This window comes from Cervus canadensis, chromosome 16, assembly GCF_019320065.1.
Source record: "Cervus canadensis isolate Bull #8, Minnesota chromosome 16, ASM1932006v1, whole genome shotgun sequence".
In the NCBI taxonomy this organism is placed as follows: Eukaryota; Metazoa; Chordata; class Mammalia; order Artiodactyla; family Cervidae; genus Cervus; species Cervus canadensis.
This window is the reverse complement of record NC_057401.1, coordinates 39,302,732-39,326,817: the sequence shown is the minus strand read 5'-3', so window position 1 is coordinate 39,326,817 and position 24,086 is coordinate 39,302,732. Positions and strand designations below refer to the sequence as shown.

At 36.7% G+C, this 24,086-nt stretch overlaps 1 protein-coding gene across 3 annotated transcripts in view; it reads right to left on the bottom strand.

Annotated features, from left to right (window-relative positions):
• Positions 1-11,690: 11,690 nt before the first annotated feature.
• Positions 11,691-24,086, bottom strand: part of ZFR (zinc finger RNA binding protein) — an 81,874-nt gene continuing 69,478 nt past the window's right edge. For 2 of the 3 annotated variants that reach the window (XM_043488535.1, XM_043488536.1), the window contains 3 exons: positions 17,529-17,640; positions 17,304-17,401; positions 11,691-13,216 (listed from right to left, as the gene is read on the bottom strand). In XM_043488535.1, the coding sequence (XP_043344470.1) occupies positions 13,037-13,216; positions 17,304-17,401; positions 17,529-17,640 (390 nt within the window). In that variant the 3' untranslated portion in view covers positions 11,691-13,036. Of the gene's footprint in view, positions 13,217-17,303; positions 17,402-17,528; positions 17,641-24,086 lie in introns of those variants that run through there. The other variant, XR_006273346.1, reaches the window with a different exon arrangement.

Sequence of the window (24,086 nt, the reverse complement as noted above, 5' to 3'; positions counted from 1 at the left end):
GCCAGCCTCACCTTGCCCCTGAGCAGATGGCTGGCATGGCGATTCCTCAGAGATGCAGCCAAGTCCTCATCCCGGGCCATGGAAAACTGTGGGTCATTTCTAAACCCCTTGGGAGATAAGAAGAGTCAAGCTCTCCAACACCTGGAAAGGCTGTGCTACCATTTCAACTACTCTCTGCCTGGGCCCAGGGGAAGGAAGAGCGTCTGCAAGGTACCACACGCCGGGAGTCCCATACAAGGGGGCCCCAGACTCAGGCCCACTCTTCTCTTAGGTCCCCTAGCCATAGGGTCAAGGGGTGGGGGGTGGGTGGAGGTGGGGGCTAAGTGCTGCTCACTCTGCTCTTGAACTCTGGAGAGAGAGAGAGACTGTGTGTGTGTGTGTGTGTGTGTGTGTGTGTGTGTGTGTGTGTGTGTGTGTGTGTGTGTGTGTCTGGAGTGAGAGGGAGGAAGCAGCAAGCAGAAGAACCTGTTATTTTGCTTGGCTTTTCATTTCACATTTCTCTTGACTCTTTGACTCCTGGGATAATAGAAGTCAAGGTCTGGCATCTGATTCAGGGATGATCTCCAGGAGACAGCAATGAGAAAAGCTTGTTGGTATCTCACATTGTGATGATTGACAATGCTTCACACGTCATCCAAGTGTATGAAGGCTGTATCTCACAAACTCAAAAGGGTGTGTTGTTCCTTCTTGAATTTTAACTGAGGTTAAAGTGTTGAGTTTAGATATTAAAATTTCTGATACTCCGGAGCTGGCTGGAGAAAAGTGAGGGACCTGGCCTCCAGGCTGTTTCTCCCAAAGGTGGCACTAAGAGAATCTTCTCTTCCTTCCAAGTTTTGCTCGGGGCTGAATCTGGTTTGAAAGTCTGGTAGAACAGTGGCAAGAACTTCTGTGCCACAGAGGAGGGCCACTCGCGTTTGGAACCTACTGATCTCAGAGGGAAAAAGGAAGCTGTTGTTGTCATAAGGGCCAAGAGAACCCTCTCTAATAAAAGCAGGCGAGCATGCCTCCCCAGTGGGTTATTTGAGCTCAAAGTGCAGCTAGGTCTGTTTTGAGCTTGGCTTAACCTATCCCCACTCACTGAAAACCTGAAAGGCTTATTGTTTAGGTGTTGCTATAAAAGGACACAGAGGGTGTGAAAGACCCACTGTTTTCTGTTGGAAATAGTCATCTGCCCCAGGGTTTAAACATAATCAAAATTGTTTTTTTAAAAATCTTTTTTGTCTAAAGGCAAAAAAAAAAAAAAAGAATGTAAGGAATGGAAATGGCTGAGCTGCAAAGAAATATCACACTATTTTTGAGAGTAACTTTTTCTGCTTGAGCACTGTTAATGACGGGCCATTCCCCCATCTCCCCATTTCCCTCCAGAACACTGGATTCTATTCACCATTCATTCACCTGGTCTCTGGAACAGAACCTGAGGGCAGCCAAGTAAAGCACCAAGCCAGGCAATCTCAGACTTTGCAAATATCTGACGCAGGTCTAAGAAGCCTGAAAAAAAGTTTTATGGCTCAGCTGAACTGGGGACCCAGAAAGAGAGGGGAAAAAATGCAATCCATTCTCTCGTCTCACATGAGGCAACACAGACTAAAGAGAAAATACAAAGAGAAGGTTAATTTGGAACCATGTATGTGGTCAGAAAAATAGTCAATTCATTTCAACTTTTTTTAATGAGGTTTTTTGGTCACGCTGGGTCTTAGTTGTGGCCCATGGGATCTAGTTCCCTGACTAGGGATCAAACCCAGGCCCCCCCCGCCCCCACCACTGGGAGCGTGGATTTTTAGCCACTGGACCACCAGGGAAGTCCTTCAATCTGTTTTTAGAAAGAAGTCTCTCTGCTTTGCTTTTTTCTTGTCTCCTCATATTGCCAGGGTGCCACTTTCCTTAACATAAAAGAGAGACTCTGCCCCTCTGGGTCATAGAAAGAGCCCCTCATAGACCTGTGAGGCTGACCTCAGAGGGAGCAGAACACAAACCACATGGAGAGGTGGGAGCAAGCACTGTACTGTGTGGAGGACAGGCAGGTAGGTCCTAGTACAGGAGTGGTGGGAGAGGAGGCTTGAAGATCAGCCTGGAAGTACAGTTCATGGGGCCCTGAATGTCATGCTAAGGATTTTGAAATTTATCCTTAGGCATGTGGAGCTATCGTGGGGTTTTTACACCATAGTAATTATTTAAGTATTATTAAGTAACCATTTCCTATTACATAGTAAAAGTTATTAGAGAAACAGAGATTAGCAAATCTCCTAATCAGAAGCAAAAGTCATAACCCGCTGCATAGGGGTCACCACCGGGAACATTTAAGGGAAGAATGGGCTATATATACATCCTTCTCTAGTAAAACAAAAAGGTAGCATTCTTCACACATGGCTTTATAATCTGATTTTTTTTCATTTAGCATTGGAAAGTAACTTTCTTTAATGTGTTAGGGCTCCTATATAGTTATTTTCAGTTTTTTTTCCTGACCTAACATTCTTGAGGAAGCTAACACCATCTCAGGGGTTGAATGAGTGGGTTTTTTTTTTTGTTTCAGGGTTGGGGGGAAGGTTGTATTTTTGGCGGTACTGTCAGGCCTGTGGGATCCTAGTTCCCAGATGAGGGATCGAACCTGGTCCCTTGGCAGTGAGAGTGTGGAGTCCTAACCACTGGCCCACCAGGGATTTCCAAAAGTGATTTTTAAGGAGGGGGGCACTCCCTTTTAGAACCACTGGTCTATAATAACACTTAGGTGATAGAACTGTATTTCATTAAAATTCTTATTGGATATATTAATTGATTCTAATCTTACTCACTTGCCAATAATTCCTCTGTAGATATATTTGAATTTATAGTTTGCTATACTTATCTGGTTAGATTAAATTCTTTTTTTTTTTTAATGAAAGAAGTGGAAAATTTTATTTGAGCCAAATTTGAGGATTATAACAAGGGAACAGCATCTCAGAAAGCTCCAAGAAATGTTCACTAGATTTAATTCTTTAAGATAACTCCTTTGAAGTTCAATTTCTGGGTCAAAATCTCTATCTGTATATTTGCATTAAAGAAAAAAGAGATAATTCAGATGTCATCAGAGCTGGTGACCTTGCTTTTGCTTTTGAGATCTTGGTATTACTTAATATTTTCAATCTTTATAGTCTTTGTCAATCTGGTTGTTTCTCCAGTAGTCATGTATGGATGTGAGGGTTGGACATAAAGAATGCTGAATGTTGAAGAATTAATTCTTTTGAACTGTGGTGTTGGAGAAGACTCTTAAGATTCCCTTGGACTGCAAAGAGATCAAACCAGTCAATCCTAAAGGAAATTAGTCCTGAATATTATATGGAAGCGACTATATGCTGAAGCTGAAGCTCAATACTTGGCACTATACGTAGAATTGATTCACCATTAGAAAAGAGTGATGCTGAAAAAGATGAAGACAGAAGAGAGGGAATGCAGAGGATAAGATGTGGATGGATCACCAACTCGACGACTGGGAGTTTGAGCAAAACTCTGGGAAGCTTCGGTTGATGACAGGAAGCTGGTGCTAGCAATCATGGGGTCGCAGAGTTGGACAGACGAGTGACTGAACTGAGCTGAACTACAACAGATGTTTCATTTTCGTATTCTTAGACCAATTCAGGTGGTGAATCTTTACTGCTGTGCTCAATGCTTTCTTTATGAACAGATATCAATGATATTGAACATATATTATTAATATTAATTCTTGATATCATTTAATTTAAATTTCACTATTGATTTTCACACTGAGCCAGCCTTGGATTCTCAAGAGAAACTGCACTTGGTTGTGGTGATTCTTCTTTCTGTATATTGCTGGATTTGATTTGATAAATCTGTTAAGGAGTCTTCAGTCTAATTTCATCAGGCATATTGGCCTGGAGTTTTCTTTGAACTGTTTCTACCTAGTTCTGGTATCAGGATAATGTTGGTCTTATGAAGTAAGTAGAATTTGAGCCTCACAAAAAGAAATTACTATAATTATTATAGTATTACTTATAAATAGCTTTATGGGGTCACTTGCTCTCTCTCCTTCCCCTCCCCAATCTGCATAGTGTGTTTCAGTTGCCCCAGATGCCCCTTTTCAGCCCTCTGGCCCAGAAATCTGAAGTTTTAGTTATTGCATTCTACCACACACTTTTATGGCTGCACTCAAGTCCAAGGCTAAGCAGTGAATTTACCACTGGAGGGGGATATATGGCAAAACTGTCGGTTTGATGATACTTCTGGTCTTTTCCAATCTGCATGCTATTAACTGTGTTTCAGGGGAAACTTACCCGGTGGTCCAGAGGCTAAGACTCCATGCACCACCTGGGTTCAATCCCTGGTCAGGGAATGAGTTCACACGAGGCAACTAAAGATCCTGCATGCCACAACTAAGACCTGGTGCAGCCAAATAAATAAATAAATAAATAAATAAAATGTTAAAAAGAAAAAAAGACTATGGTTCAGGATCCTCACAGTGTGGTTCTATGCATTTAAACCAGATTTTATAGTTGAATTCTGAGGGAAATATGGGGAGAGAGTACTTACCTCATCTTATCAGGACCTGGAGCTCATAAATTTGGTTTTGATTAATATGGCTGAGTTTCTTCACTGTTCGCCTGAAACTATCACAACATTGTTAATCAGGTGTATCCCACTACGAGTAAAAAAGGTCGAAAGTAAAAAACAAAAAATTGTTGTAGCTACCCTTCACTTCACCATAGTAAGCCCTCTCCTGTCTTAAATCTCTTTTGATATGCACTGTTTCTATAAAAAGAAAAAATTCATGTAATTAAGATCTTGCCATCTAGAACATCTAGAAGCATTTTCCTTTTAGCCCATTTCCCCCTCCTCTTAGTCCAATCAAAGAGCACACAGGAAAAAAAAAAGAGCACACAGGAAGACAGGCAAGCTGCTCGACTGTTACTGTGAGATTTTTAAAAGAGAGGTTTTGTTCTCTGTTCTGAAATAAAGGATTCCCTTGAGGCTATAGCTTGCTTAAATTTCAAGCCTCCTTCCTGACATTTGTCTTGAAACAACCAATGAAGGAAACGTGTCAAGTATTTCTTTACGGCTGTCTTTTACGTTAGGTGAGGGAGACATCAAAAACCCTAGTTTTTGAAACATGTGATTACAGAATTGAAGAATTTTGGAATGGATGGTAATTTTACAGATTGTCTGCTTCCCAGTTTAATATATGTGGTTGCATATGAAGATTGGAAGGGTCCATAGGTAAAATATCAGGGATCTGAAATATAATAAAACCAGATGCCCACAGGACCGGACTGGTAGACAAAAATAGAGAACAGTAGAGGCTTTGGTAAGCTGTCTAGAACCGGCTTTGTCTTAAATTTTTCCTCTACAGGGAGTAGCCATTACTCTCATCATAGGAGCTTTGCCTTATGTCATCAGATCTTCCAGTTTGATAGAAGTCAGATTGGGATTTTCTAACAAAATCTTTAACATTGGCTCAAAGTTTCTAACAGTATTTGGGCCAAATGAGGCACAGTTACATCCTAGGTATAGTACTTTAGGTATCATTTTTGACTTATGGCTTAAGTAAAGGTTAAAATGCAGAGCAAACGAGATGGGATTTCCTCTCTTTCCTATCCTTACTTAAACATTGACCTCTGAAAGAGATACAGATTTATAGGTTCTTTCGAATGAAGTGGGGGGAAAACAGCTGATGGGTAGGTCTTTGAAATAGAACAAAATTGGGATACTTAAAATCTATTTGCATGTCTTTTTAAAATTTTTAATTGGAGGATAATTGCTTTACAGTATTATGTTGGTTTCTGCCATACATCAACATGAATCAGTCATGGGTATACATGTCCCATTCCTCTTCCTCCCATTTCCCACCCCATTCCACCCCTCTAGTTTGTCACGAGCACCAGGTTTGAGCTCCCTGCATCATACAGCAAATTCCTACTGGCTATCTGTTTTACATATGGTAATGTATATGTTTCCATGCTATTCTTTCAGTTCGTCCCCTTATCTCCTGTACATCATGTCTTAAGCATTAAAATTCTGCAGAAAGAGGTTTGACTAAAGCAAAAATTAATACAATGTTGTAAATCAACTATATTTCAATAAAAAATATTTTTGAAAGGACAAATCTGTAGGAGGTACACAGCATAAAGGTTTCAAGTTCAGGCTTTGAGGTCAACAGGACTTTTCAGGGAGGCAGATTTCTGATGCTCTGACACATTCGAGAAGAGATATTCAAACGATCATTATTATAGCAATATCATGTTACATCATCTCAATCCCTGGCTGATTCACGTGTTGATGAATATCTACCACCTAGTGATGTCCTGAAGATGAAACCACATATACCATATTAGCACAGTGATGTGGAGTTGCTTGAAGGTGTTTTGAGTAGCAGTGATCAAATGGATGCTTTAGGAGGGAGTATACTGGGGGTTGTAGGTTGAACAGTGTAGAAACTGGAGACAGGAAATAAAAAAGCAAGACTGGAGACTGGCTAGAAAGAAAGGATTTGGAAATAAATTTAACAAAAGGAGTATCTGAAACTTGAAAGATGGATGAGATCAATATCATGTATATTGAAGATGCTGTATTCTGTATACAGAAGATGCTGATGATAGAACCATGGAAAGTACCACAGCTGACCCTTGAACAATGTAAGGGTGGGGACCCAGTTAGAGGAGTCAGTACTCTGCAGTGGAAAATTTGCCTAACTTATAGAAGGTCTTCCATATGCTTGGTTTCTCTGTATCTGCACATTGTGCAGTGCTGCTGTATTTACCACTGAAAAAAATCCGCATGTAAGTACACTAGTGCAGTTCAAACCCATGCCGTCGGGGGTTGATGGTACTCAGAAGTTGCGGAAGCAGAGAAGGAATGTTCCAAGGGAGAGGGAAATGATCCAGGACAAAAGGGAAAAGTTGAGGTGTAGAAAAACCAGCACCCACTTTTTTCTAAAATATTATTCATATTTGTATTTTGACTGCCATGAAAATAATTCTTATCACCTTTAAGAACATTGGTCATTTTGAGTTCTATTCAAATGATCTTTACTAGGTACATAGGGCTTCCCTGATAGCTCAGTTGGTAAAGAATCCACCTGCAACGCAGGAGACCCCAGTACATGGACCAACAGTATAATACCATTTTAAACTCGGAAAAGATGTTTTTATACCTAATGCCAAGAATTTTTAAAAACTTTTTATTTTATATTGAAGTACAGCCTATTAACCTTATGATAGTTTCGGGTGGACAGCAAAGGGACTCAACGAAACATCCATTCTCCTCTAAACTCCCCTCTAATCCAGGCTGCCACATAATATTGAGCAAGAGTTCTCTGTGCTACACAGTAGGTCCTTGTTGGTTATCCATTTTAAATACAGCAGCATGTACACGTTGATCCCAAGCTCCCTAATTATCCCTTCTCCCCATTATTCTTCTGCTGGCAACCATAAGTTTGTTCTCTGAGTCTGTTGTAGATAAATTCATTTGTATCGTTTCTTTTTAGATTCCACATATAAGGGATGTCTTATTTCTCAACTTTCTTCATTCAACATGGCAATCTCTAGGTCCATCCATGTTGCTGCAAGTGGCATTATTTTATTCTTTGTAATGGCCGAGTAATATTCCATTGTATATATGAACATCTTTATTCATTCCTCTGTCGATGGACATTTAGGGTGCTCCGATGTCTTGGCTACTGTAAACAGTGCTGCAGTGAACACTGAAGTGTATGTTTATGTTTGAGTTACGGTTTTCTCTGGGTATGTGCCCTGGAGTGGGATTACTGGGTCATATGATAGTTCTACTTTTAGTTTTATTTAAGAAACCTCCACAGTGGCTCTATCAATTTACATTTGCATCAACAGTGTAGGAGAGTTCCCTTTCTTCTGTACTCTTTCCAGCACTTACTGTGAGTGGATTTTTTGATGATGGTCATTTGGACTGGTGTTAGGTGATACCTCATGGTAGTTTTGATTTCCCATTTCTCTAATCAGTGATGTTGAGCATCTTTTCAAGTGCTTTTCAGCCATCTGTGTGTCTTCTTTGGAGAAGTATCTACTTAGATCTTCCACTCATTTTTTTTGATTTTTTTTTTTGATATTGAGAAAGGTGGTTAATTTTGAACATGGTCAACAACTTCTTTGCAAGTGATCCTATCCATTTTATTGTCGCAGTTGTTTTTAAAAAGCTATTTCAACTTTTTCCTCTGTAGGTATTCATATCAGATGGTACTCAGAATCCATTCTCTCTCCATGTCATCTTTTATCCCTCTTCTGTGGTTCCAAATACACACAATAATTTTGAACAAATTCACTGTCTTGGTCACTCTGAGTACCACATTAAAATTAATGCCCAGAGCACATTATCCAATTACACATATATATTCCTTATCTATTTAATAACATCCAAAAAGTTACCATCAAGCAATTGATGTGTTGTGTCCCAAGGCTTCATCTTATATTTAGTCTGGCACCTCCCACCTCAAGTATGGGCCTCCATCTGGGCAGCCTTAGCATCTCTGGGAACAGTCCTGCAGACTCCTCCCAGCCAAGAGAATCAGAATCTGCATTTTAACCAGATTCTGGAGTGACTTATTCACACAGCAAAATTGGAGGCAAGTTGGCCTGCCTCGAGCTCCAAGGAGTGTGGGCACCCTAGTTAGTTGGACTGCACAGGATTTTCTGGAAGTTATGTTTGTGATTCTCTGTCCTCCAACTCTCTAAGTTGCAGTTTAATTTTCTCCATAGTCGTCATGTGTTTAGAATGTAAGATTCATGAAGCAGGATCTGTGGCAGACCCATGTAGAGAATCTTGCCTATAAAGGATTGCAGAACTATCTCAGTAAAATTAGTTGTGATTGGTAATGCAGGTTTTTAAAAAATTTTATATTTATTGGTTGCGCCAGGTCTTAGTTGTGGCGTGTAAACTCTTTATTTCCAGCATGTGGGATCTAGTTCCCTCACCAGGAATTGAACCCATTCCCCCCTGCATTTGGAGCATGGAGTCTTAGCCACTGGACAACCAGGCAAGTCCCAGTAATGCAGGTTTTAACTTCCCTCCAGCCCTCCACATTGTGCATTAGTAAAAGGCAGACCTTCTGTTTCTGGCTACATTATAATGCACTGAGATATAACTTCCCTTTAAATAGCTTATGGCAAAGCTCAAGGTAAATTACAACACCCTGGACTTTTTCTCATCAAGAACCTGTCATACTGCATTATCCTGTATTTATTTAATATAGGGTCCACACTGATCCAAGCCCTAGGTTATGTCCTCTGCTGTTTCCCTTTCTACTTCTGAGCTAATATTTGTGTATTTTAAGAAAGATTAATTACTTGGGATCAGACTTAACTGCCTTTTCATACTTCCATTCAACAGATTACTTGATTTTTAAGAATATTTCACCTGAGGTTACTAACTGATCACTCCTTTCTAAACTGAAGACCCTTTGTCTCTAGTGCCATGTATTTACTTGGGACTATGTTAGGATAGAGTGAATACAGTAGCTTTATATTTACCATGGAACCATATTAAGAATTGTTCACAAAAACGACTCAAGCTTTTAAGTTAGCTATGTTTCCTATTTTCAGTTTTTACATCTAATATTATTATACTAAGCAAGATAAAGGACTAAAATTACTTAGATGATGACTAATCAATAAAATTGTTTACGGAATAGTGATACTATGATTTGCTGAATATTAGTTAACTTACTGCTATATCATAAAACATCTTTGATATTAAATTTAAATAATTTAAACTGTAAAGCATGCTTATTAAAGCATGATCCATGTATAACTTGCATCACAATCACCTGTAGCTGAAGAAAAACATTACTTGGAGATGGTCCTATAGTACTTGTTAAAGATGCAGTTTTCCTATGTGTACTTACACAGAACAATCTCCAAGACTCCAAGATACACTAAACGAGAAAAAGTAAAGTGCAGAACAATGTACACAATATGCAACTATCTGTACAGAGACAAGTGGAGCACACACCTAAGTGTACAGACCATGTGTGAATATACAAATGGCTTAACATGCCTCTAGAAAGGGGAGCCATGTAATTGGAAAACAAGGGGAGGCAGAAATTTTATTTTATGCTGTATACTCCTTTACACTTTTTGACCTTTACAACATGTTATGAACAATCTGTTCAAACAAATAACTAAGAGAAAGTCATCTTAAAATGCACATTCTCAGGCTTATTCTGGCCCTCCTCAGTCAGAATCTTTGGAACTAGGGCCTAGAAATGTTAATGTTTAGAATAGTCCCCAGATGACTCTCATGAACAAATTTGAGATCACTGCTTTATTATCTATGACACTATAAAATTTGCCCTTTATTGGGAGAAGTTTAACTCTGCCATATTCAGTAAAAAGAAAAAAAAAAAGGTGAATCCATTAAAGTAACTATTTATAACTTAAATTCACAACTTACACTGACAGTGTAACAGCATGACCATACAAAAGACTTATGCTCTTTTGTCAATAAGCAGGAGAAAAAAAAAGACTTAAATACCATTAACAAAAAAAATCAGAGAGCCTTTCTTATAGCAAGTTTGCATTTTTGATACCAGCTTATTCAAAGACATCAAAGAAACAATAGTGGTGAAGACAGAAATCTAATTTGGAATGTATATCACATAACTAGGGAATGGGTGAGAGAAATCAGTTTATCTGGGTTATCATTACTGGAACATAAGCATGCACTGTAATAATAGGGAGAGCTAGTCTGAGATGCAGAGAATATATCAGCTGCTAAAACAACTGGTTCAAGAATGCATTAGCATGGTGAGAACCAATGCTTGACTAGTGTTTAGTTTTAAAAATTGTCAAAGCAGAAGAAAAGATACTAACAGATACTGATGTCAGCCTTATTTCATATAAGATAGTTAATGCAGATCTAGCTAGAGCTATGAAAACAATTAAGCCATGCAAAAAATAAATAATACTGAAAAAAATACTTAAAAAATTTACACTGGTATCACTTGTGTATCTGGATGAAGACACCCAAAACTAAATGCAAAAATTGGGAATTTGGGCTGAAAACATTTTTAGAAGATAATTAACTTCAAGATGAAAGGAGCAGACTCAACTGTGCAGAGAATAAACTTTTGATATCTATCAATTTCAATTCTGTTACTAAATTAATGTACTAGCTTTGGTTAGCCACTCTGGGCTTCGGTTTCCTCATCAGGAAAATAAGTAATACAGTACCTTCACTTATTGTTATGATAGTTTTAAACAAGAAAACATATGAAAGATCTAGCATGATAATTATCATTAGTACATGATAAGTATCAGTTTTTTCCTTCTCTTCTAAGTAAGAGAACTGTGAGAAACATAATTCCAAAATTTTCACTGGGTGACTAAGTATTCAAGAGTAAAATGAGACCTGGAAAGATGAAAAAAAAAAAAAGACAGTTGCCCAAGATACAAAGATAGTATATCACAAATTCGGAAGAAAAGCCCAAGTCTCTTGTTCCTCTAAGAGTCTGGGGGAAGACTGTGCCCAAGAAAGAAACTGAACCAATATGGTACTGAATTATACAGTTTTCTGGAAATTATGTGCCCATAATTCTGGAAATTATGTGCTCATCTGTCAGGAATAACAAGATCTAAGTACCCAATAAATTTGAATATGGTTTTACTGAAACACTAAGTCATTTCAAAGCAGAAGTACTTATGTCAATTCTAACATATAATACATTTAAGCCATTATATGAATTTAAGTTTTTATTTGTGTATTTCACTGTAGTGCTGTGACAACAAAATGACATCTGTATACCAGAGCATACATATATTAACAGTAAGATGTAACTTTTCATTACACCACTGCTATAATAGTTAGCTTTTTGTAGGACACATAAGCATGTAAGATGGCCACACCAAATAATTTTCTGTTTTTTTTCTTAGATAATCTTAATTTTTTTTTTCAGTAATACTTTATCAACCTCACTGTTAATAGAACTGTAAATTATCTGGGTGATGGGGTGTAGGGGCAGGGGGAGGGATCATTCAACTGTGTTATACTGTAATAGTTGCTAGAGTAATCTCACACACACACCAATAAGGAACTGTCTTCATAATTAAGGGCTAGTTACTGTTGTTAGTTGCACAATGATAAAGTTCTTTGAAAATATTGGTTAGCCCACTTATATATGAAAAATGCCCTTTCCACTTATGCAGAAGAAAAAAATATTCAGAAAGTTATTTTTGGCCTTGCTATGTCAAAAAGTCAACTGTACAAAGATCTACGTGTCAAACCTAAAATTATAATTTTAAAAGTCTATTAAAAACAAAAATGTCATGCATTTTTAATATCAATTATGCAGAGGCTTTAAAACTGTTGCAAGACCATATATTATATATTAGCTTTTATACTGCTAATGCACAACTAACAGCAAACTTGATTAGATTAACAGAAATCTGTCTTAATTACACCTTTATATATCACACTAGAGAGACAAATGCCACAAGATCTGCAGAAACATTTAGTTCTGAGCACTTAAATGGCAGGATAACTTTTTGTGTTGTAATCCATCACATAAAGAAAAACAAAACGAAAAAAATTCTGCAGTCTCACGTTACAAAAAAACGTACTGCTGTAAAATATCAAGAAGGCGTAAAGGATATCTATAACACAAAGTAACAACTAGTATCAAACAGCAAACAAAACTCTAAATAAAAGTATCAAAATACACATAGTAACTGAAGCACAAATACTGCATTAAATACAGTAAAGATTTAATAGGACTAGTTAATAAAAGACACAAATATAGGGGGAGCTAGGGCAACCAGTAAATAAAACCAAAATAACGGGAAAAAAATCAGAACCATTGTAATTCCCCAAGCTGGAGCACAATTTTGGTGGTGGGGGGTGTCTTTCCATTCATATAATACCTAACACTGTACATTAAGATTTTAGTATCATAGAAAAACTTGGTTCTTCCATGAAATTCTTTAAATTCTCGATAATTTTTTCAAAGTAGACATCATTATGAATGAAAAACAGCCAACGAATGGGCACCTGTTGTTTTTTAACACTGTAGATTTACAGAAACTTTTTAAAAGTTATCATAATCTTTTTTGTCTTTTTTCCCCTCAGCTTCAAATCCATCAACTCCATCACTATCCCTTCTTCGTTTTCTGTTGTTGTGGATGTTAAAACGCTGGTTCATCTGTGGTAGTGGATCCATGCCTAGAACTTTGTGTATCTGGCGGAATGCAAGGAGTCGCAATGCAAACTGCAACAAAAAGAAAATTTAGTCAAATTAAAGAACCAATATTAATTCTTATTAGGTTTACAGTCCCACATAACAATATAAAAAAGCATGTTTAATGAAACAAACACCTTAAACAATATTAAGGTTCACAAATGAAAGACTCTGTATGTTCTGAAGTTTTTATTTTCAGGTTTTTCTGTGTGCATGCTTTTTTTTTAAATGTAAGTTAAAAAAATATTTAACAAAATGATTATGCTCATTAAAAAATCCTAAGACAGTATACAGCAAAAAAAAAAAAAGCATCTCACTCATCAAATGAACCTCTCTTTGGTTCATATTCACATATCTTGCAACTTTTCCTATGGACGTCCATGTGCTCATCCTCAGGCACATGTGCCTCCGAACACACACCTCCCTAGGTTTACAAAATGAGGATTATACTTCTTCAACTTGTTACTTCATGAACTAAAAAAAGATTTTTCACTATTGTGGCTATATATATATGTAGGAATACATTAGGCATCAATGTCACAAGACCTCATGTGTCATAGGATATTTTGAGACATAGTTTCCCAATATTCTGAGAAATATTTAAGGAGATTCTACAGTCGTTTGATTAAAAGGCAACTTTCACTATGTGGTTAAACTTTCAATTTAACTGTTTAGACTACTTCCTGAGATGTAATTCCATATAAGATTTGTTTTTTTAAAGTATACAATTCAGTTGTTGCTTTTTTTTTTAGTATACTTACAATTTTTCAACATTAACTACTCTCTAATCCCAGAACATTTTCATCACCTTCCCAATGTCTCACCCTCCCTTCACCCCACAACCCCATGGCCCAATAGCAGTCATTCCTCAATCCCTTTACCCTGAGGCCCTTGCAACTATTAATCACTTTTGTAACTTGATAGATTTGCCTACTATAGACATTTCATATAAACAAAATCATACAATATGACTTCTTGTGTCTGGCTTCTTCCACTTAGCATAAGGTTTTCAAGATTCATCTACCTTGTACGTATCAGCACTTTATTCCTTTTAACGGCTGAGTAATTTTCCACTGTATGAATATATCACATCTGTTTATCTACCCATCCATCAGTTGATGGACACTTGGGATGTTTCCACTTTCTGGAAATTATGCAAAATGCTACTAATTATGAGGTGAAACTAGGGATTATTTATCATAACAGGATAGTATTTATTTAGAGTTACTTAAAGGTATTTCCCAAAGATAAACAGAATAAGGTTTTAGTCTACATTTAAAGAAAATATCCAAAGATATCTGATGCATAATAATGAATAGTAACACACTTTTACTACAGAAATATTGATACTGATCCTCAGCCTATTCTCATACTAGGAGTTTTTAAACAGAAGAGTACTTCAGTAAGGAAAACTACAGTAGCATCTGAGGCTGGAGTGAGCACTCTGTAAGCTCCTGTTCTGCATGTGATTTGCATGTACTTCTAAATTCTAACAAGAGACATTTCTAATGTATAATTGGAAATTATTTAAAAGCAAATGAAATTTGAGGGTACCGAAATTATTTCCATACAAAGTCATCTTGGAATTTTTAAAAACAACATCAAAGAAGATGTAAGCTTTACTTAATTCTTTTTTGAGAGGGAAGATAACCTTACAAATGTGCCTTTTTAAAGATATGCTGCTCTATTGGACACCTACAGGAAGGCATCTGAATAAATGACAAAAGCTACATCTTGCAGAAGCAACTCAAAAAAGATCACTAGAGAATACAGATACAAAATCAAAGGTAAATATTATGGAAGGAAAAGAAGAAAAGTCCCAGACAAAGGAAAAAAGTGAATTATTAATATGGGTACTATGGCCCACCAAAAAAGAAACTGAAATTGACCCAGGTACAATCCATAGAGCTTATTCAGATTTCACCAGTTATACACACACTTGGTTTATGTGGGATGTATACAGCTCTATGTAACTTTACCACATGAGTAGGTTTGCATTAATCACCATTGCAAGGCACTATACTATTACCACAAAACTCTCACTAGCCACATCTATCCTCACCCCTATCCCTAACTCCGAGGAATCACTAATCTGTTCTGTTAGTTCACAAATGTTATAAAGATGGAATGATGCAGTATATGTAACTTCCTCACTTTTATTTATCAAAGTATAGTTAATGTACAATTATTAAATAATTAACTGGTGCCCAATACAGTGACTCATAATTTTTAAAGGTTATACACAATTTAGTTATTATTAATATACTATTTCCCTATGCTGTAAATATATTCTTATAGCTTATTTTATATGCAATGTTTGTACCTTTTAATTCCCTACCCCAATACTGCTCCTCCCTACTTCCCTCTCCCCAATGGTAACCACTGTTTGTTCTGTGAGTCTGCTTCATTTTTTTGTTATATTCACTAGTTTGCTGTATTTTCTACATTTCATGTAAAAGTGATGGGCTTCCTAGGTGGTACGAGTGGTAAAGAACCTGCCTGCCAATGCAGGAGACATAAAGAGATGTGGGTTCGATCCCTGGGTTGGGAAGATACCCTGGAGAAGGGCATGGCAACCTATTACAGTATTCTTGCCTGGAGAATCCCATGGACAGAGGAGCCTGGCAGGCTATGGTCCATGGGGTGGCAAAGAATCAGACACAATTTAAGTGACTTAGCGTAAGTGATACACAGCATCTGTTTTTCTCTGACTTACTTCACTTAGCACAATGCCCTCCAAGTCTATCCATATTATTGGGAATAGCAAAAATTCTATTCTTTTTTAATGGCTGAGTAGTATTCCATTGTATATATACCATATCTTCTTTATCCATTCATCTGCTGATGGATACTAAGGTTGCTTCCTTATCTTGACATTGTAAATAATGCTACTGTGAATACTGGGGTATGTATATCTTTTCAAATTAAAGTTTTTTGTTTTGTTTTCTGGCCATACACCTAGGAGAAACTGTTGGGTCATGTAGCTCTAGTTTTTCTGAGAAACCTCCTTACTGTTCTCCACAGTGGATGCACCAACTTACATTCCCACCAACAATGTATGAGGTTCCCTTTTCTCCACTGACTTTTAACACTTTTCACTTCTTTACTTTTAACAAGGACATTTCTAACTACCTCCTAAAATCAGACAACTTTCTTCAAAGTCACATTAAAGGTTTCCTTCTTTCCAACTAAGAATTCTCTTATTGGTTTTCAAATGCCCTGCTTCTTACCCTAAAAAATCATTTAAGTACCAATGAAGAAAAAAGCCACTTAGGGTAAACTGTCATCTTCCCTAGAAAATTAAACCCAAAGAAATTAAAACAAACCTTGTTTAATACACACAAACTGGAAATCTTGTGAGTCTGTAAGATATTCGTAATGTACTATTATCATTGACTCTTCCTAAATTGTTTAACCTAACAATTTATTTTAATCCTGATCTCTTCCAAATTATTCTTGCCAGAAGAGACAACAGAACAAAATCTTAAGTCCAAAAAGCGCAACTGCTTTAGACTAGATTGTTATTGTTTATAGTTGGTAGCCATTTCTCCTCTTAGCACACTTCTGGAGTCAAAAAAGGAAAGCTGTAGAAGTTTTAGACTGATTGAAAGATTTAATTTATTTAATCTTCCCAACAATCCTCTTCGAGACAGATACTGCTCTTATCCCTTATAGAAGAGATGCAGAGCTGATATTTAAACTCAGGAGTCTAGACTTCAGAGCCCACACTTTTAATTACTATATTAGCTGGCCTTTTCAGTGGCAGGAAAGGCTAAATCCTAACAAAAATTTCCATAAACCAAACAGCACATCACTTTTGTATACCCAGAAGACATGAATAGTTAACTCTACTGATCCTGACATATAATACAACAACTTGATTTAATGATACTGAAAATACTGCAGTATTTTTATATTTATAGAGGACACACACAGTTAAAATAATAAAATTGAAGATTAATGAAATTTAGTTTAAATTATATCCTAAGAGGTTACTTGCTAAAGAAGCAGAATAATGAATACTACACGGTAATTTCTTCTAGAGGACAACTATAAACAAACCTACACTGTAAGGGAAGTGACAAAACGAAGCCCTGGGGTCAGGGACACACGGTACCTGCGCACTGGATGTGATGTCCTCACGCTGCTGGTCAGTCATTGTCGCCAAGGTATCAAAGGGATCCTTCTCACAGGGATCCAGAAGTCCAGGACTACCTACAGCAACCACCACAGGCAGAATAAAGTGTCATCATCATCCATTTGTAGAAGAGTGAGTAATTCTCATTCAACCATCAAACACACAGATGTTTTTAATGTTTATTAAAAATGAAGTAAAACTTACCTTTAAGAATAATCCCTGAAGAAATGCACTCAAAAACTCTTCTCAGAGCATCTCCAGGGCTTTGAGGACTAGAAGCACTACTGATTGCTTTCTCTACTAGTAACTCCATCGCCTAAAAACAAAAACATAAAAATGTGTTTGACAGCTTACAGCCCAAAGGAATTATTCATTTTCAGAATGACAAAATACTTATGAAACTGTCATTAAAACTTTTAGAGATTGGGGCTTCCCTGATTGCTCAGTGGTGAAGAATCTGCCTGCCAATGTAGGGAACATGGGTTTGATCCCTGGTCCGAGGATCCCTCATGCTGCAGAGCAACTAAGCCCGTGTGCCACACTATTGAGACTGTGCTCTGGAGTCTGGGAGCTGCAACTACTGAGCCCACGTGCCACAACTGCTGAAGCCTGAGTGCCCTGGAGCCTGTGCTCCGCAAAAGGAGAAGCCATTCCAAGGAGAAGCCTGTGTGTCACAAGTGGAGAGAAGCCCCCGCTCGCCTCAACTAGAGCAAAGTCTGCACAGCAATGAAGATCCAGTAGAGCCAAAAATAAAAATAAGTAAAATTAGTAACAAAGAAAATTTTAAAGACTGAAAAAATTCACACTGAATAAGTCACAAAATCAGAAAATAAAAATTACATGTTAAAAAAATTACATGTAATATGAAATTAAAAATAAGTAATGAAAACAAAATAAGGCAATATATATCTTAAAAATTATTTTGTAATTTGTGCTTAATGAAGAAAAATAGATTAATGGGTTTTTTGTTTGGGATTTTCAGTTACTGCTATCCTTTCCTATTAAAATATGACAGTCCTTAAAATTCTTTAGATATTTCAGACTCACATATATTTATTCTTTAATGCCTACACACTGATAATACTGAAGAGTTATAGCAAGACCATACTCTACCAAGTAAAGAAGACTTGTATTTTTTCTTCATGAACAATTATCTAAATTTTCATTTAACATACAACTGTACTTCTATTATCCTTAAAGAAAATATAAATTATACTTTCACTGTAAATTACACTTGAGACTCAAAATCAGTTAAAACCAATGAATAAAAGAAAGAAGTATGGATTTAGATCCAGAAAGCGTTTTGAAGAGTTTACTAGAAAAATCTGCTTCCATTTAGATTTTAAAAATTAAGATATAATGTACAATTCAGTGGGTTTTAGTACATTTAGAAAGTTGTTCAACCATAACCATTCTCTAATTCCAGAACATTTCATCACCCCCAAAGAAATGCCATACCTACTAGTAGCTATTCTCTCTTTCCTTCAGCCCCTGGCAACCAATAAACCACTTTCTATTTCTATAGATTTGCATTTTCTAAATATTTTATACAAATGGAACCATATGTCACTTTTTGTGTCTGGTTTCTTTTACTTAGCATTATGTTTAAGGTTTATCCACGTTGCAGCTTTTACTCAAACTTTAAATAAAATCACCAATAACAATTCAAAGAAACTAAACAGACTGAAACTAGAATGAAACCCTTACAATGATAATGAAGTTTAAAACACTGAGGACCCATTTTTAGTTGTGTACTTAAAAAACTCATAGATTTAATTAGAGGTAAAAACTACATCCACCTACTCTCCCCAAGGCCATTACTCAGATCTTTTAAGTAAGAATAATTCTTAAAGATTGGATATGTGGAGGTTTTAGTTCCAAACAAATTAGGAATAAGTTGTAAGAGAGATACGAATCTGAAGAGAGAGTACACATAGAAAGCTATATAAAAAAAAATGACAGCTAGAAGCATGAAGTTGAAAAAAATGTGAGAAAAACGGGTGTTAATAATGAGAGATGTAATTACAACAAAAAAAATTAAGATGGTTCAGTCTAATTCAGCTGAAGAACGTAGGAAGTTGTTCAAGACACAAGACCCTTAAAGGGTCTTCATTTAAAAATTTTAGTATTTAAGGCATCAGCTTCAGTTATCTAGGCAACTCTATGAATGTATATTAAACACTTTTCCTGTCCAGACAAGTATTATTTCAAGATGTCCAAAAAACTGAAATCTTTGAAGATGAGGATTGTCAATTGTCATTTGTGGAACCCCTTTGTCTAGCATAAATGGCTGGCGTATAGAAAATACTTAGTAAGTATCTATGATCAAAATAATTTTGGAAAGAAATGTGAAAATAATCCTGCTAATTAAAGAAATCAAGGGTTCTAATTAACAAGTTACTAAAATACAAAATTGATGTCTTAAAATATGCACCTTTCCAAAAATACCTCAAATTCATAAGTACTTTTAGAGAATGTTAAGGGAAAAACAAATATTCAATAATCAGCTATAATACAGGTGCGTGCATACTAAGTGCTCAGTCATGTCCAACTCTGCAACCCTAAGGACTGAAGCCTGCCAGGCTCCTCTGTCCATGGGATTCTCCAGGCAAGATTATTGGAGTGGGTTGTCATGCCCTCCTCCAGGGGATCTTTCCGACCCAGGGACTGAACCCAAGTCTCTTAAGTCTCCTGCATTGGCAGGTGGGCTTTTTTAACCACTAGCACCACCTGGGAAGTCCCAGAATATAGTTATGTCAAGATATAAAAATATTATAGGTAATTCAATGCTTTTTAAGACCTGCTGTTGACTGACCTCTACTGGGAATATGTAATTTATACTTATGTATTAAGGTAGAAACTAAATAAGAACCAAGAAAGAAATGAGTATTTATGAAACACGAAGTCCATATATTGAATCACAGTAAGACTAAGTCAACTATCTGCCTTCTGAGATCACTTGCTGTGAAGTAAGCAATTTAAAAATGTTAATTTTCTATGGAACATGGCTGGTCTCCAAGCAGATGTCCACAGTTAGGAAAGCAACAAAAGTATTAGGAGGTTTATATACTCTTAAATGCATGCATTCAAAAGTAAAAGGACAACATCAAAGACAAACTGAATCAAACAAGGGAAACGATTATTTAGGCAATAATGCAAAGGATTTTGATGACAAAAGTTACTTAAAAAAGAAATGCTCTCTTAAATATTATGTTAAATGACATGAAATCCAGGATTGCAATATTTGCTTTAGGAAAACATTCATGTGGTATATATTCTTCCTTCCCATCTTTAACAGTAGTAACTGTGAAAAGAAAGTTATCTGCCCTGTGATGTCAGTGTCCTATCATTTATCATTTAGAATCTCCTCACTGGTTCTAAAACTGACAGACAGGAGCTCTCTCACTACAAGTCATCATCACTAAAATCTAATACACTCTTCCAAACAAACAGGGCTTCCCAGGTGGTTCAGATGGTAAACAATCTGGCTGCAATACAGGAGAGTGGGTTTGATCCCTGGGTCAGGAAAATCACTTGGAGAAGGGAATGCCTACCCACTCCAGTATTCTTGCCTAGAGAATTCCATGAACAGAGGAGCCTGGGAGTTACAGTCCATGGGGTTGCAAAGACTTGGACACAACTGAGCAACTAACACTTGAAAAAAAAATATGTGAAAATATATGTGGAGCACATATTTTAACTGCTGTATGAGCAAAAAGAACAATTATGGCCTCTCAGCCTCTTCTTTGGGGACTATCTCATCATTTCACAAATAATTCTTTTTTTTTTTTCAATAAAAAAAGATAAAATTCACATAAAGTTAACTATTCTAAAGTGAACACTTCAGTGGCATTTAGTACACCTACTAATATGTTGAACAACAGCCACCTCTATCTAGTTCAAAACATTTCTATTACTCCAAAGTAAAACCCCCGGCTCATCGTGCAGTTTCTCCTCGTTCTCTCACTCTCTAAGCCTCAGGCAACTGCCAACCTTCATTCTATCTATCTGGATCTGCTATTCTGGGTATATTATACAAATGCCATCATATAACGCGTAACCTTTTGTGTCTGGCTTCCTTCACTCAGCATGATGTTTTAGAGGTTCATCCATGACAGATCATTCTCTTTCATAAAATATTCCTTGGCTTAATATATAGTTTAAAAATAAAATATACAATAAACATTAAAACATTAACTTTTTGGGAAAAAAAAAAAGCCTTTCTGCAATTTACAGCAGGTATACCATTCTAAAGGTATGCCAATCTAAAAGAGGTTTCTATTCTATGCAGCATTTCTTAAGTCAGATCAACCTTACAAGAAAATTTTACCTATACTTTCTTTACTTCATCACTATAGATTTAGGACAAAAGAACTAATTTGAAGGCAGTATATTATTTGCTGCACTCACTGTAGTGGTAAACACTAAAGGCAGGTGTTAGGACTTAGATTTATTCAAAGAAAGTAATCTGAAGGCTAAACAAAATTGAAGATCAAGTTCACAAGAACTTCAAATTTCTTTCATGCAAACCAAGAAGAAAAGTTACTCTCTGCTTAAGGTGATAGTACAAAGCCACCAAACCTGGTTATGATTAAAGAAACATGTATGAAGCACATTATCACCACCCAAACAAATATAAAATGGCTTCAATTAAATGGAGGAAAAGGCCAGTGAAAAGAGTATTTCTAAGAAAGTGAGTGGGCTTGGGCAACTCTCCATTTACAGTTCCCTAACTGGCTCTTTAGAAGAAAATGGGGAAGGGGCTGGCAGTAGAGTGGGCAAAAAAACCCAAAAATTTCACCAGAACTCTCGCAACTCAGAGAGTAAGAACAAGTCATGTTGTGGGCAGCCCCAGGCAAAGAAATATTTCTAAACATAACCACCTTTCATCCAACCAGAGAAAGGAAAAGCAACAGAATTCATCAGTCTGAAGGCTCTTTGTGGAAGACAGGTAGGGAACAGTAGAATTCCAATTATCCACATCTAATTATCTCTAATAATAAATAGACATTTGACTAACATGCAGATAAAACAAACAACAACAAAAAAATAAGATCTTTCAAAGGAGAAGAAAGAGGGGGAAATTAATATCAAAGATTGCTGTGAACTCTCAATGCAAGTTTCCCAAAGTGGCTTCACACACCCCAAACCTTCTGCTGATTCAGGTAACAGAAAGCTCTTCTTGAAAGGAGATGGTAAAGAGTTTCAGGAAAAAAACCAGAGCAAATTCTGCATAGGCAAAGGCTCTAGGAGGCCATCATGGGTTTGAAACCTGAAGCCTAAAGGTGTGCCAAGGGAATCTACCTCAAAGACTACCACAGCACACTGAATTAGGGAACAGAAGAGAGAAAGCCCATGTCTGGAAACTCCCTGGCAGTACTGTAGTTAGGATTCACTGCTTTCATTGCTGGGGCCTGGGTTCAATACCTGGTCAAAGAACTAAGTTACTTACATGGGGCACCAAAAAAAAAAAAAGAGAATATAAGCAAGAAAGAAAGCCAAACACTACTCCTTTCCATAAGCAATCCTCAAAGCAGAGCTCATGGGGGAAGAAAAAAAAGTATTTTATTTTATATATTTTTTTAAAAAGAAGTATTTTAAAAGGTGTGAATAAACTAAAAGACAGCTCTTGTTGGCGTGCTTTAGTGTCAAAGTATGACTTGGAAATGGAACTGACAATGCTAAGCCCTAAAGAAGTGAAAAAAACTAAAACCAGGCATGATATCTTTGCATTTGGGTGGAACACAGAGTGAAATCTATTTCCTATAGACTTTGAGAGTCCCTTGGACTGCAAGGAGATTCAACCACTCCATCCTAAAGGAAATCAGTCCTGGATATTCATTGGAAGGACTGATGTTGAAGCTGAAACTCCAATACTTTGGCCACCTGATGTGAAGAACTGACTCATTTGAAAAGACCCTGATTCTGGGAAAGACTGAAGGTGGGAAGAGAAGGGGATGACAGAGGATGAGACGGTTGGATGGCATCACTGACTCAATGGACATGACTTTGAGTAAACTCTGGGAGTTGATGATGGACAGGGAGGCCTGGCGTGCTGCAGTCCACGGGGTTGCAAACAGTAGGACATGAGTGACTGAACTGAACTGAACTGATGGACTTTTAAAGATACTGTTAAGTCACTGCTTGTAATAAATGTATCCATCTGGTGCAAATATTGAGAGGGAGATTTTGTATGTGTAAGGATAGACGGTATGTGAGAACGCTCTACTTTCTGCTCAGTTTTGCTGTGAATCAAATTTTTTTTGCTGTGAATCAAATTTTTATCATTTAAAAAATAGTATTTATTTAGAAAATAATCTCTTCTGGAAGAATCTTAATTTAAGGGGATGAAGATACAACTATCAACATTTTGAGTTACAGAGAACTTGATAAATAAAAAACCAATAAAATTAAAACCTCAAGGTTGAGATGAAAAGGAAGACTGAAGAGCTCATTAAGCATACTGAACATTACTATAAAACTAGTAAATGAATTATAAATAGTAAATATTGGGACATGCGTGAAAACTAAATTACTGCCAAAGAAATAGTTAACAGGGGACAAAAGAGGAAAGAGAACAAAGATTAAAACAATCACAAAGATAATATATAGGACAAAGGGAATCCGACATAAGGGTAACTGGTGCCCCTGAAAATAGAGGATCATATTAATCATTTGTCAAATGTACAGATAAAGATTTCAATGAAATGATGACACTAACAACAGATTCCAGGACATAATTTGGTGAAGTTACTGAAATTC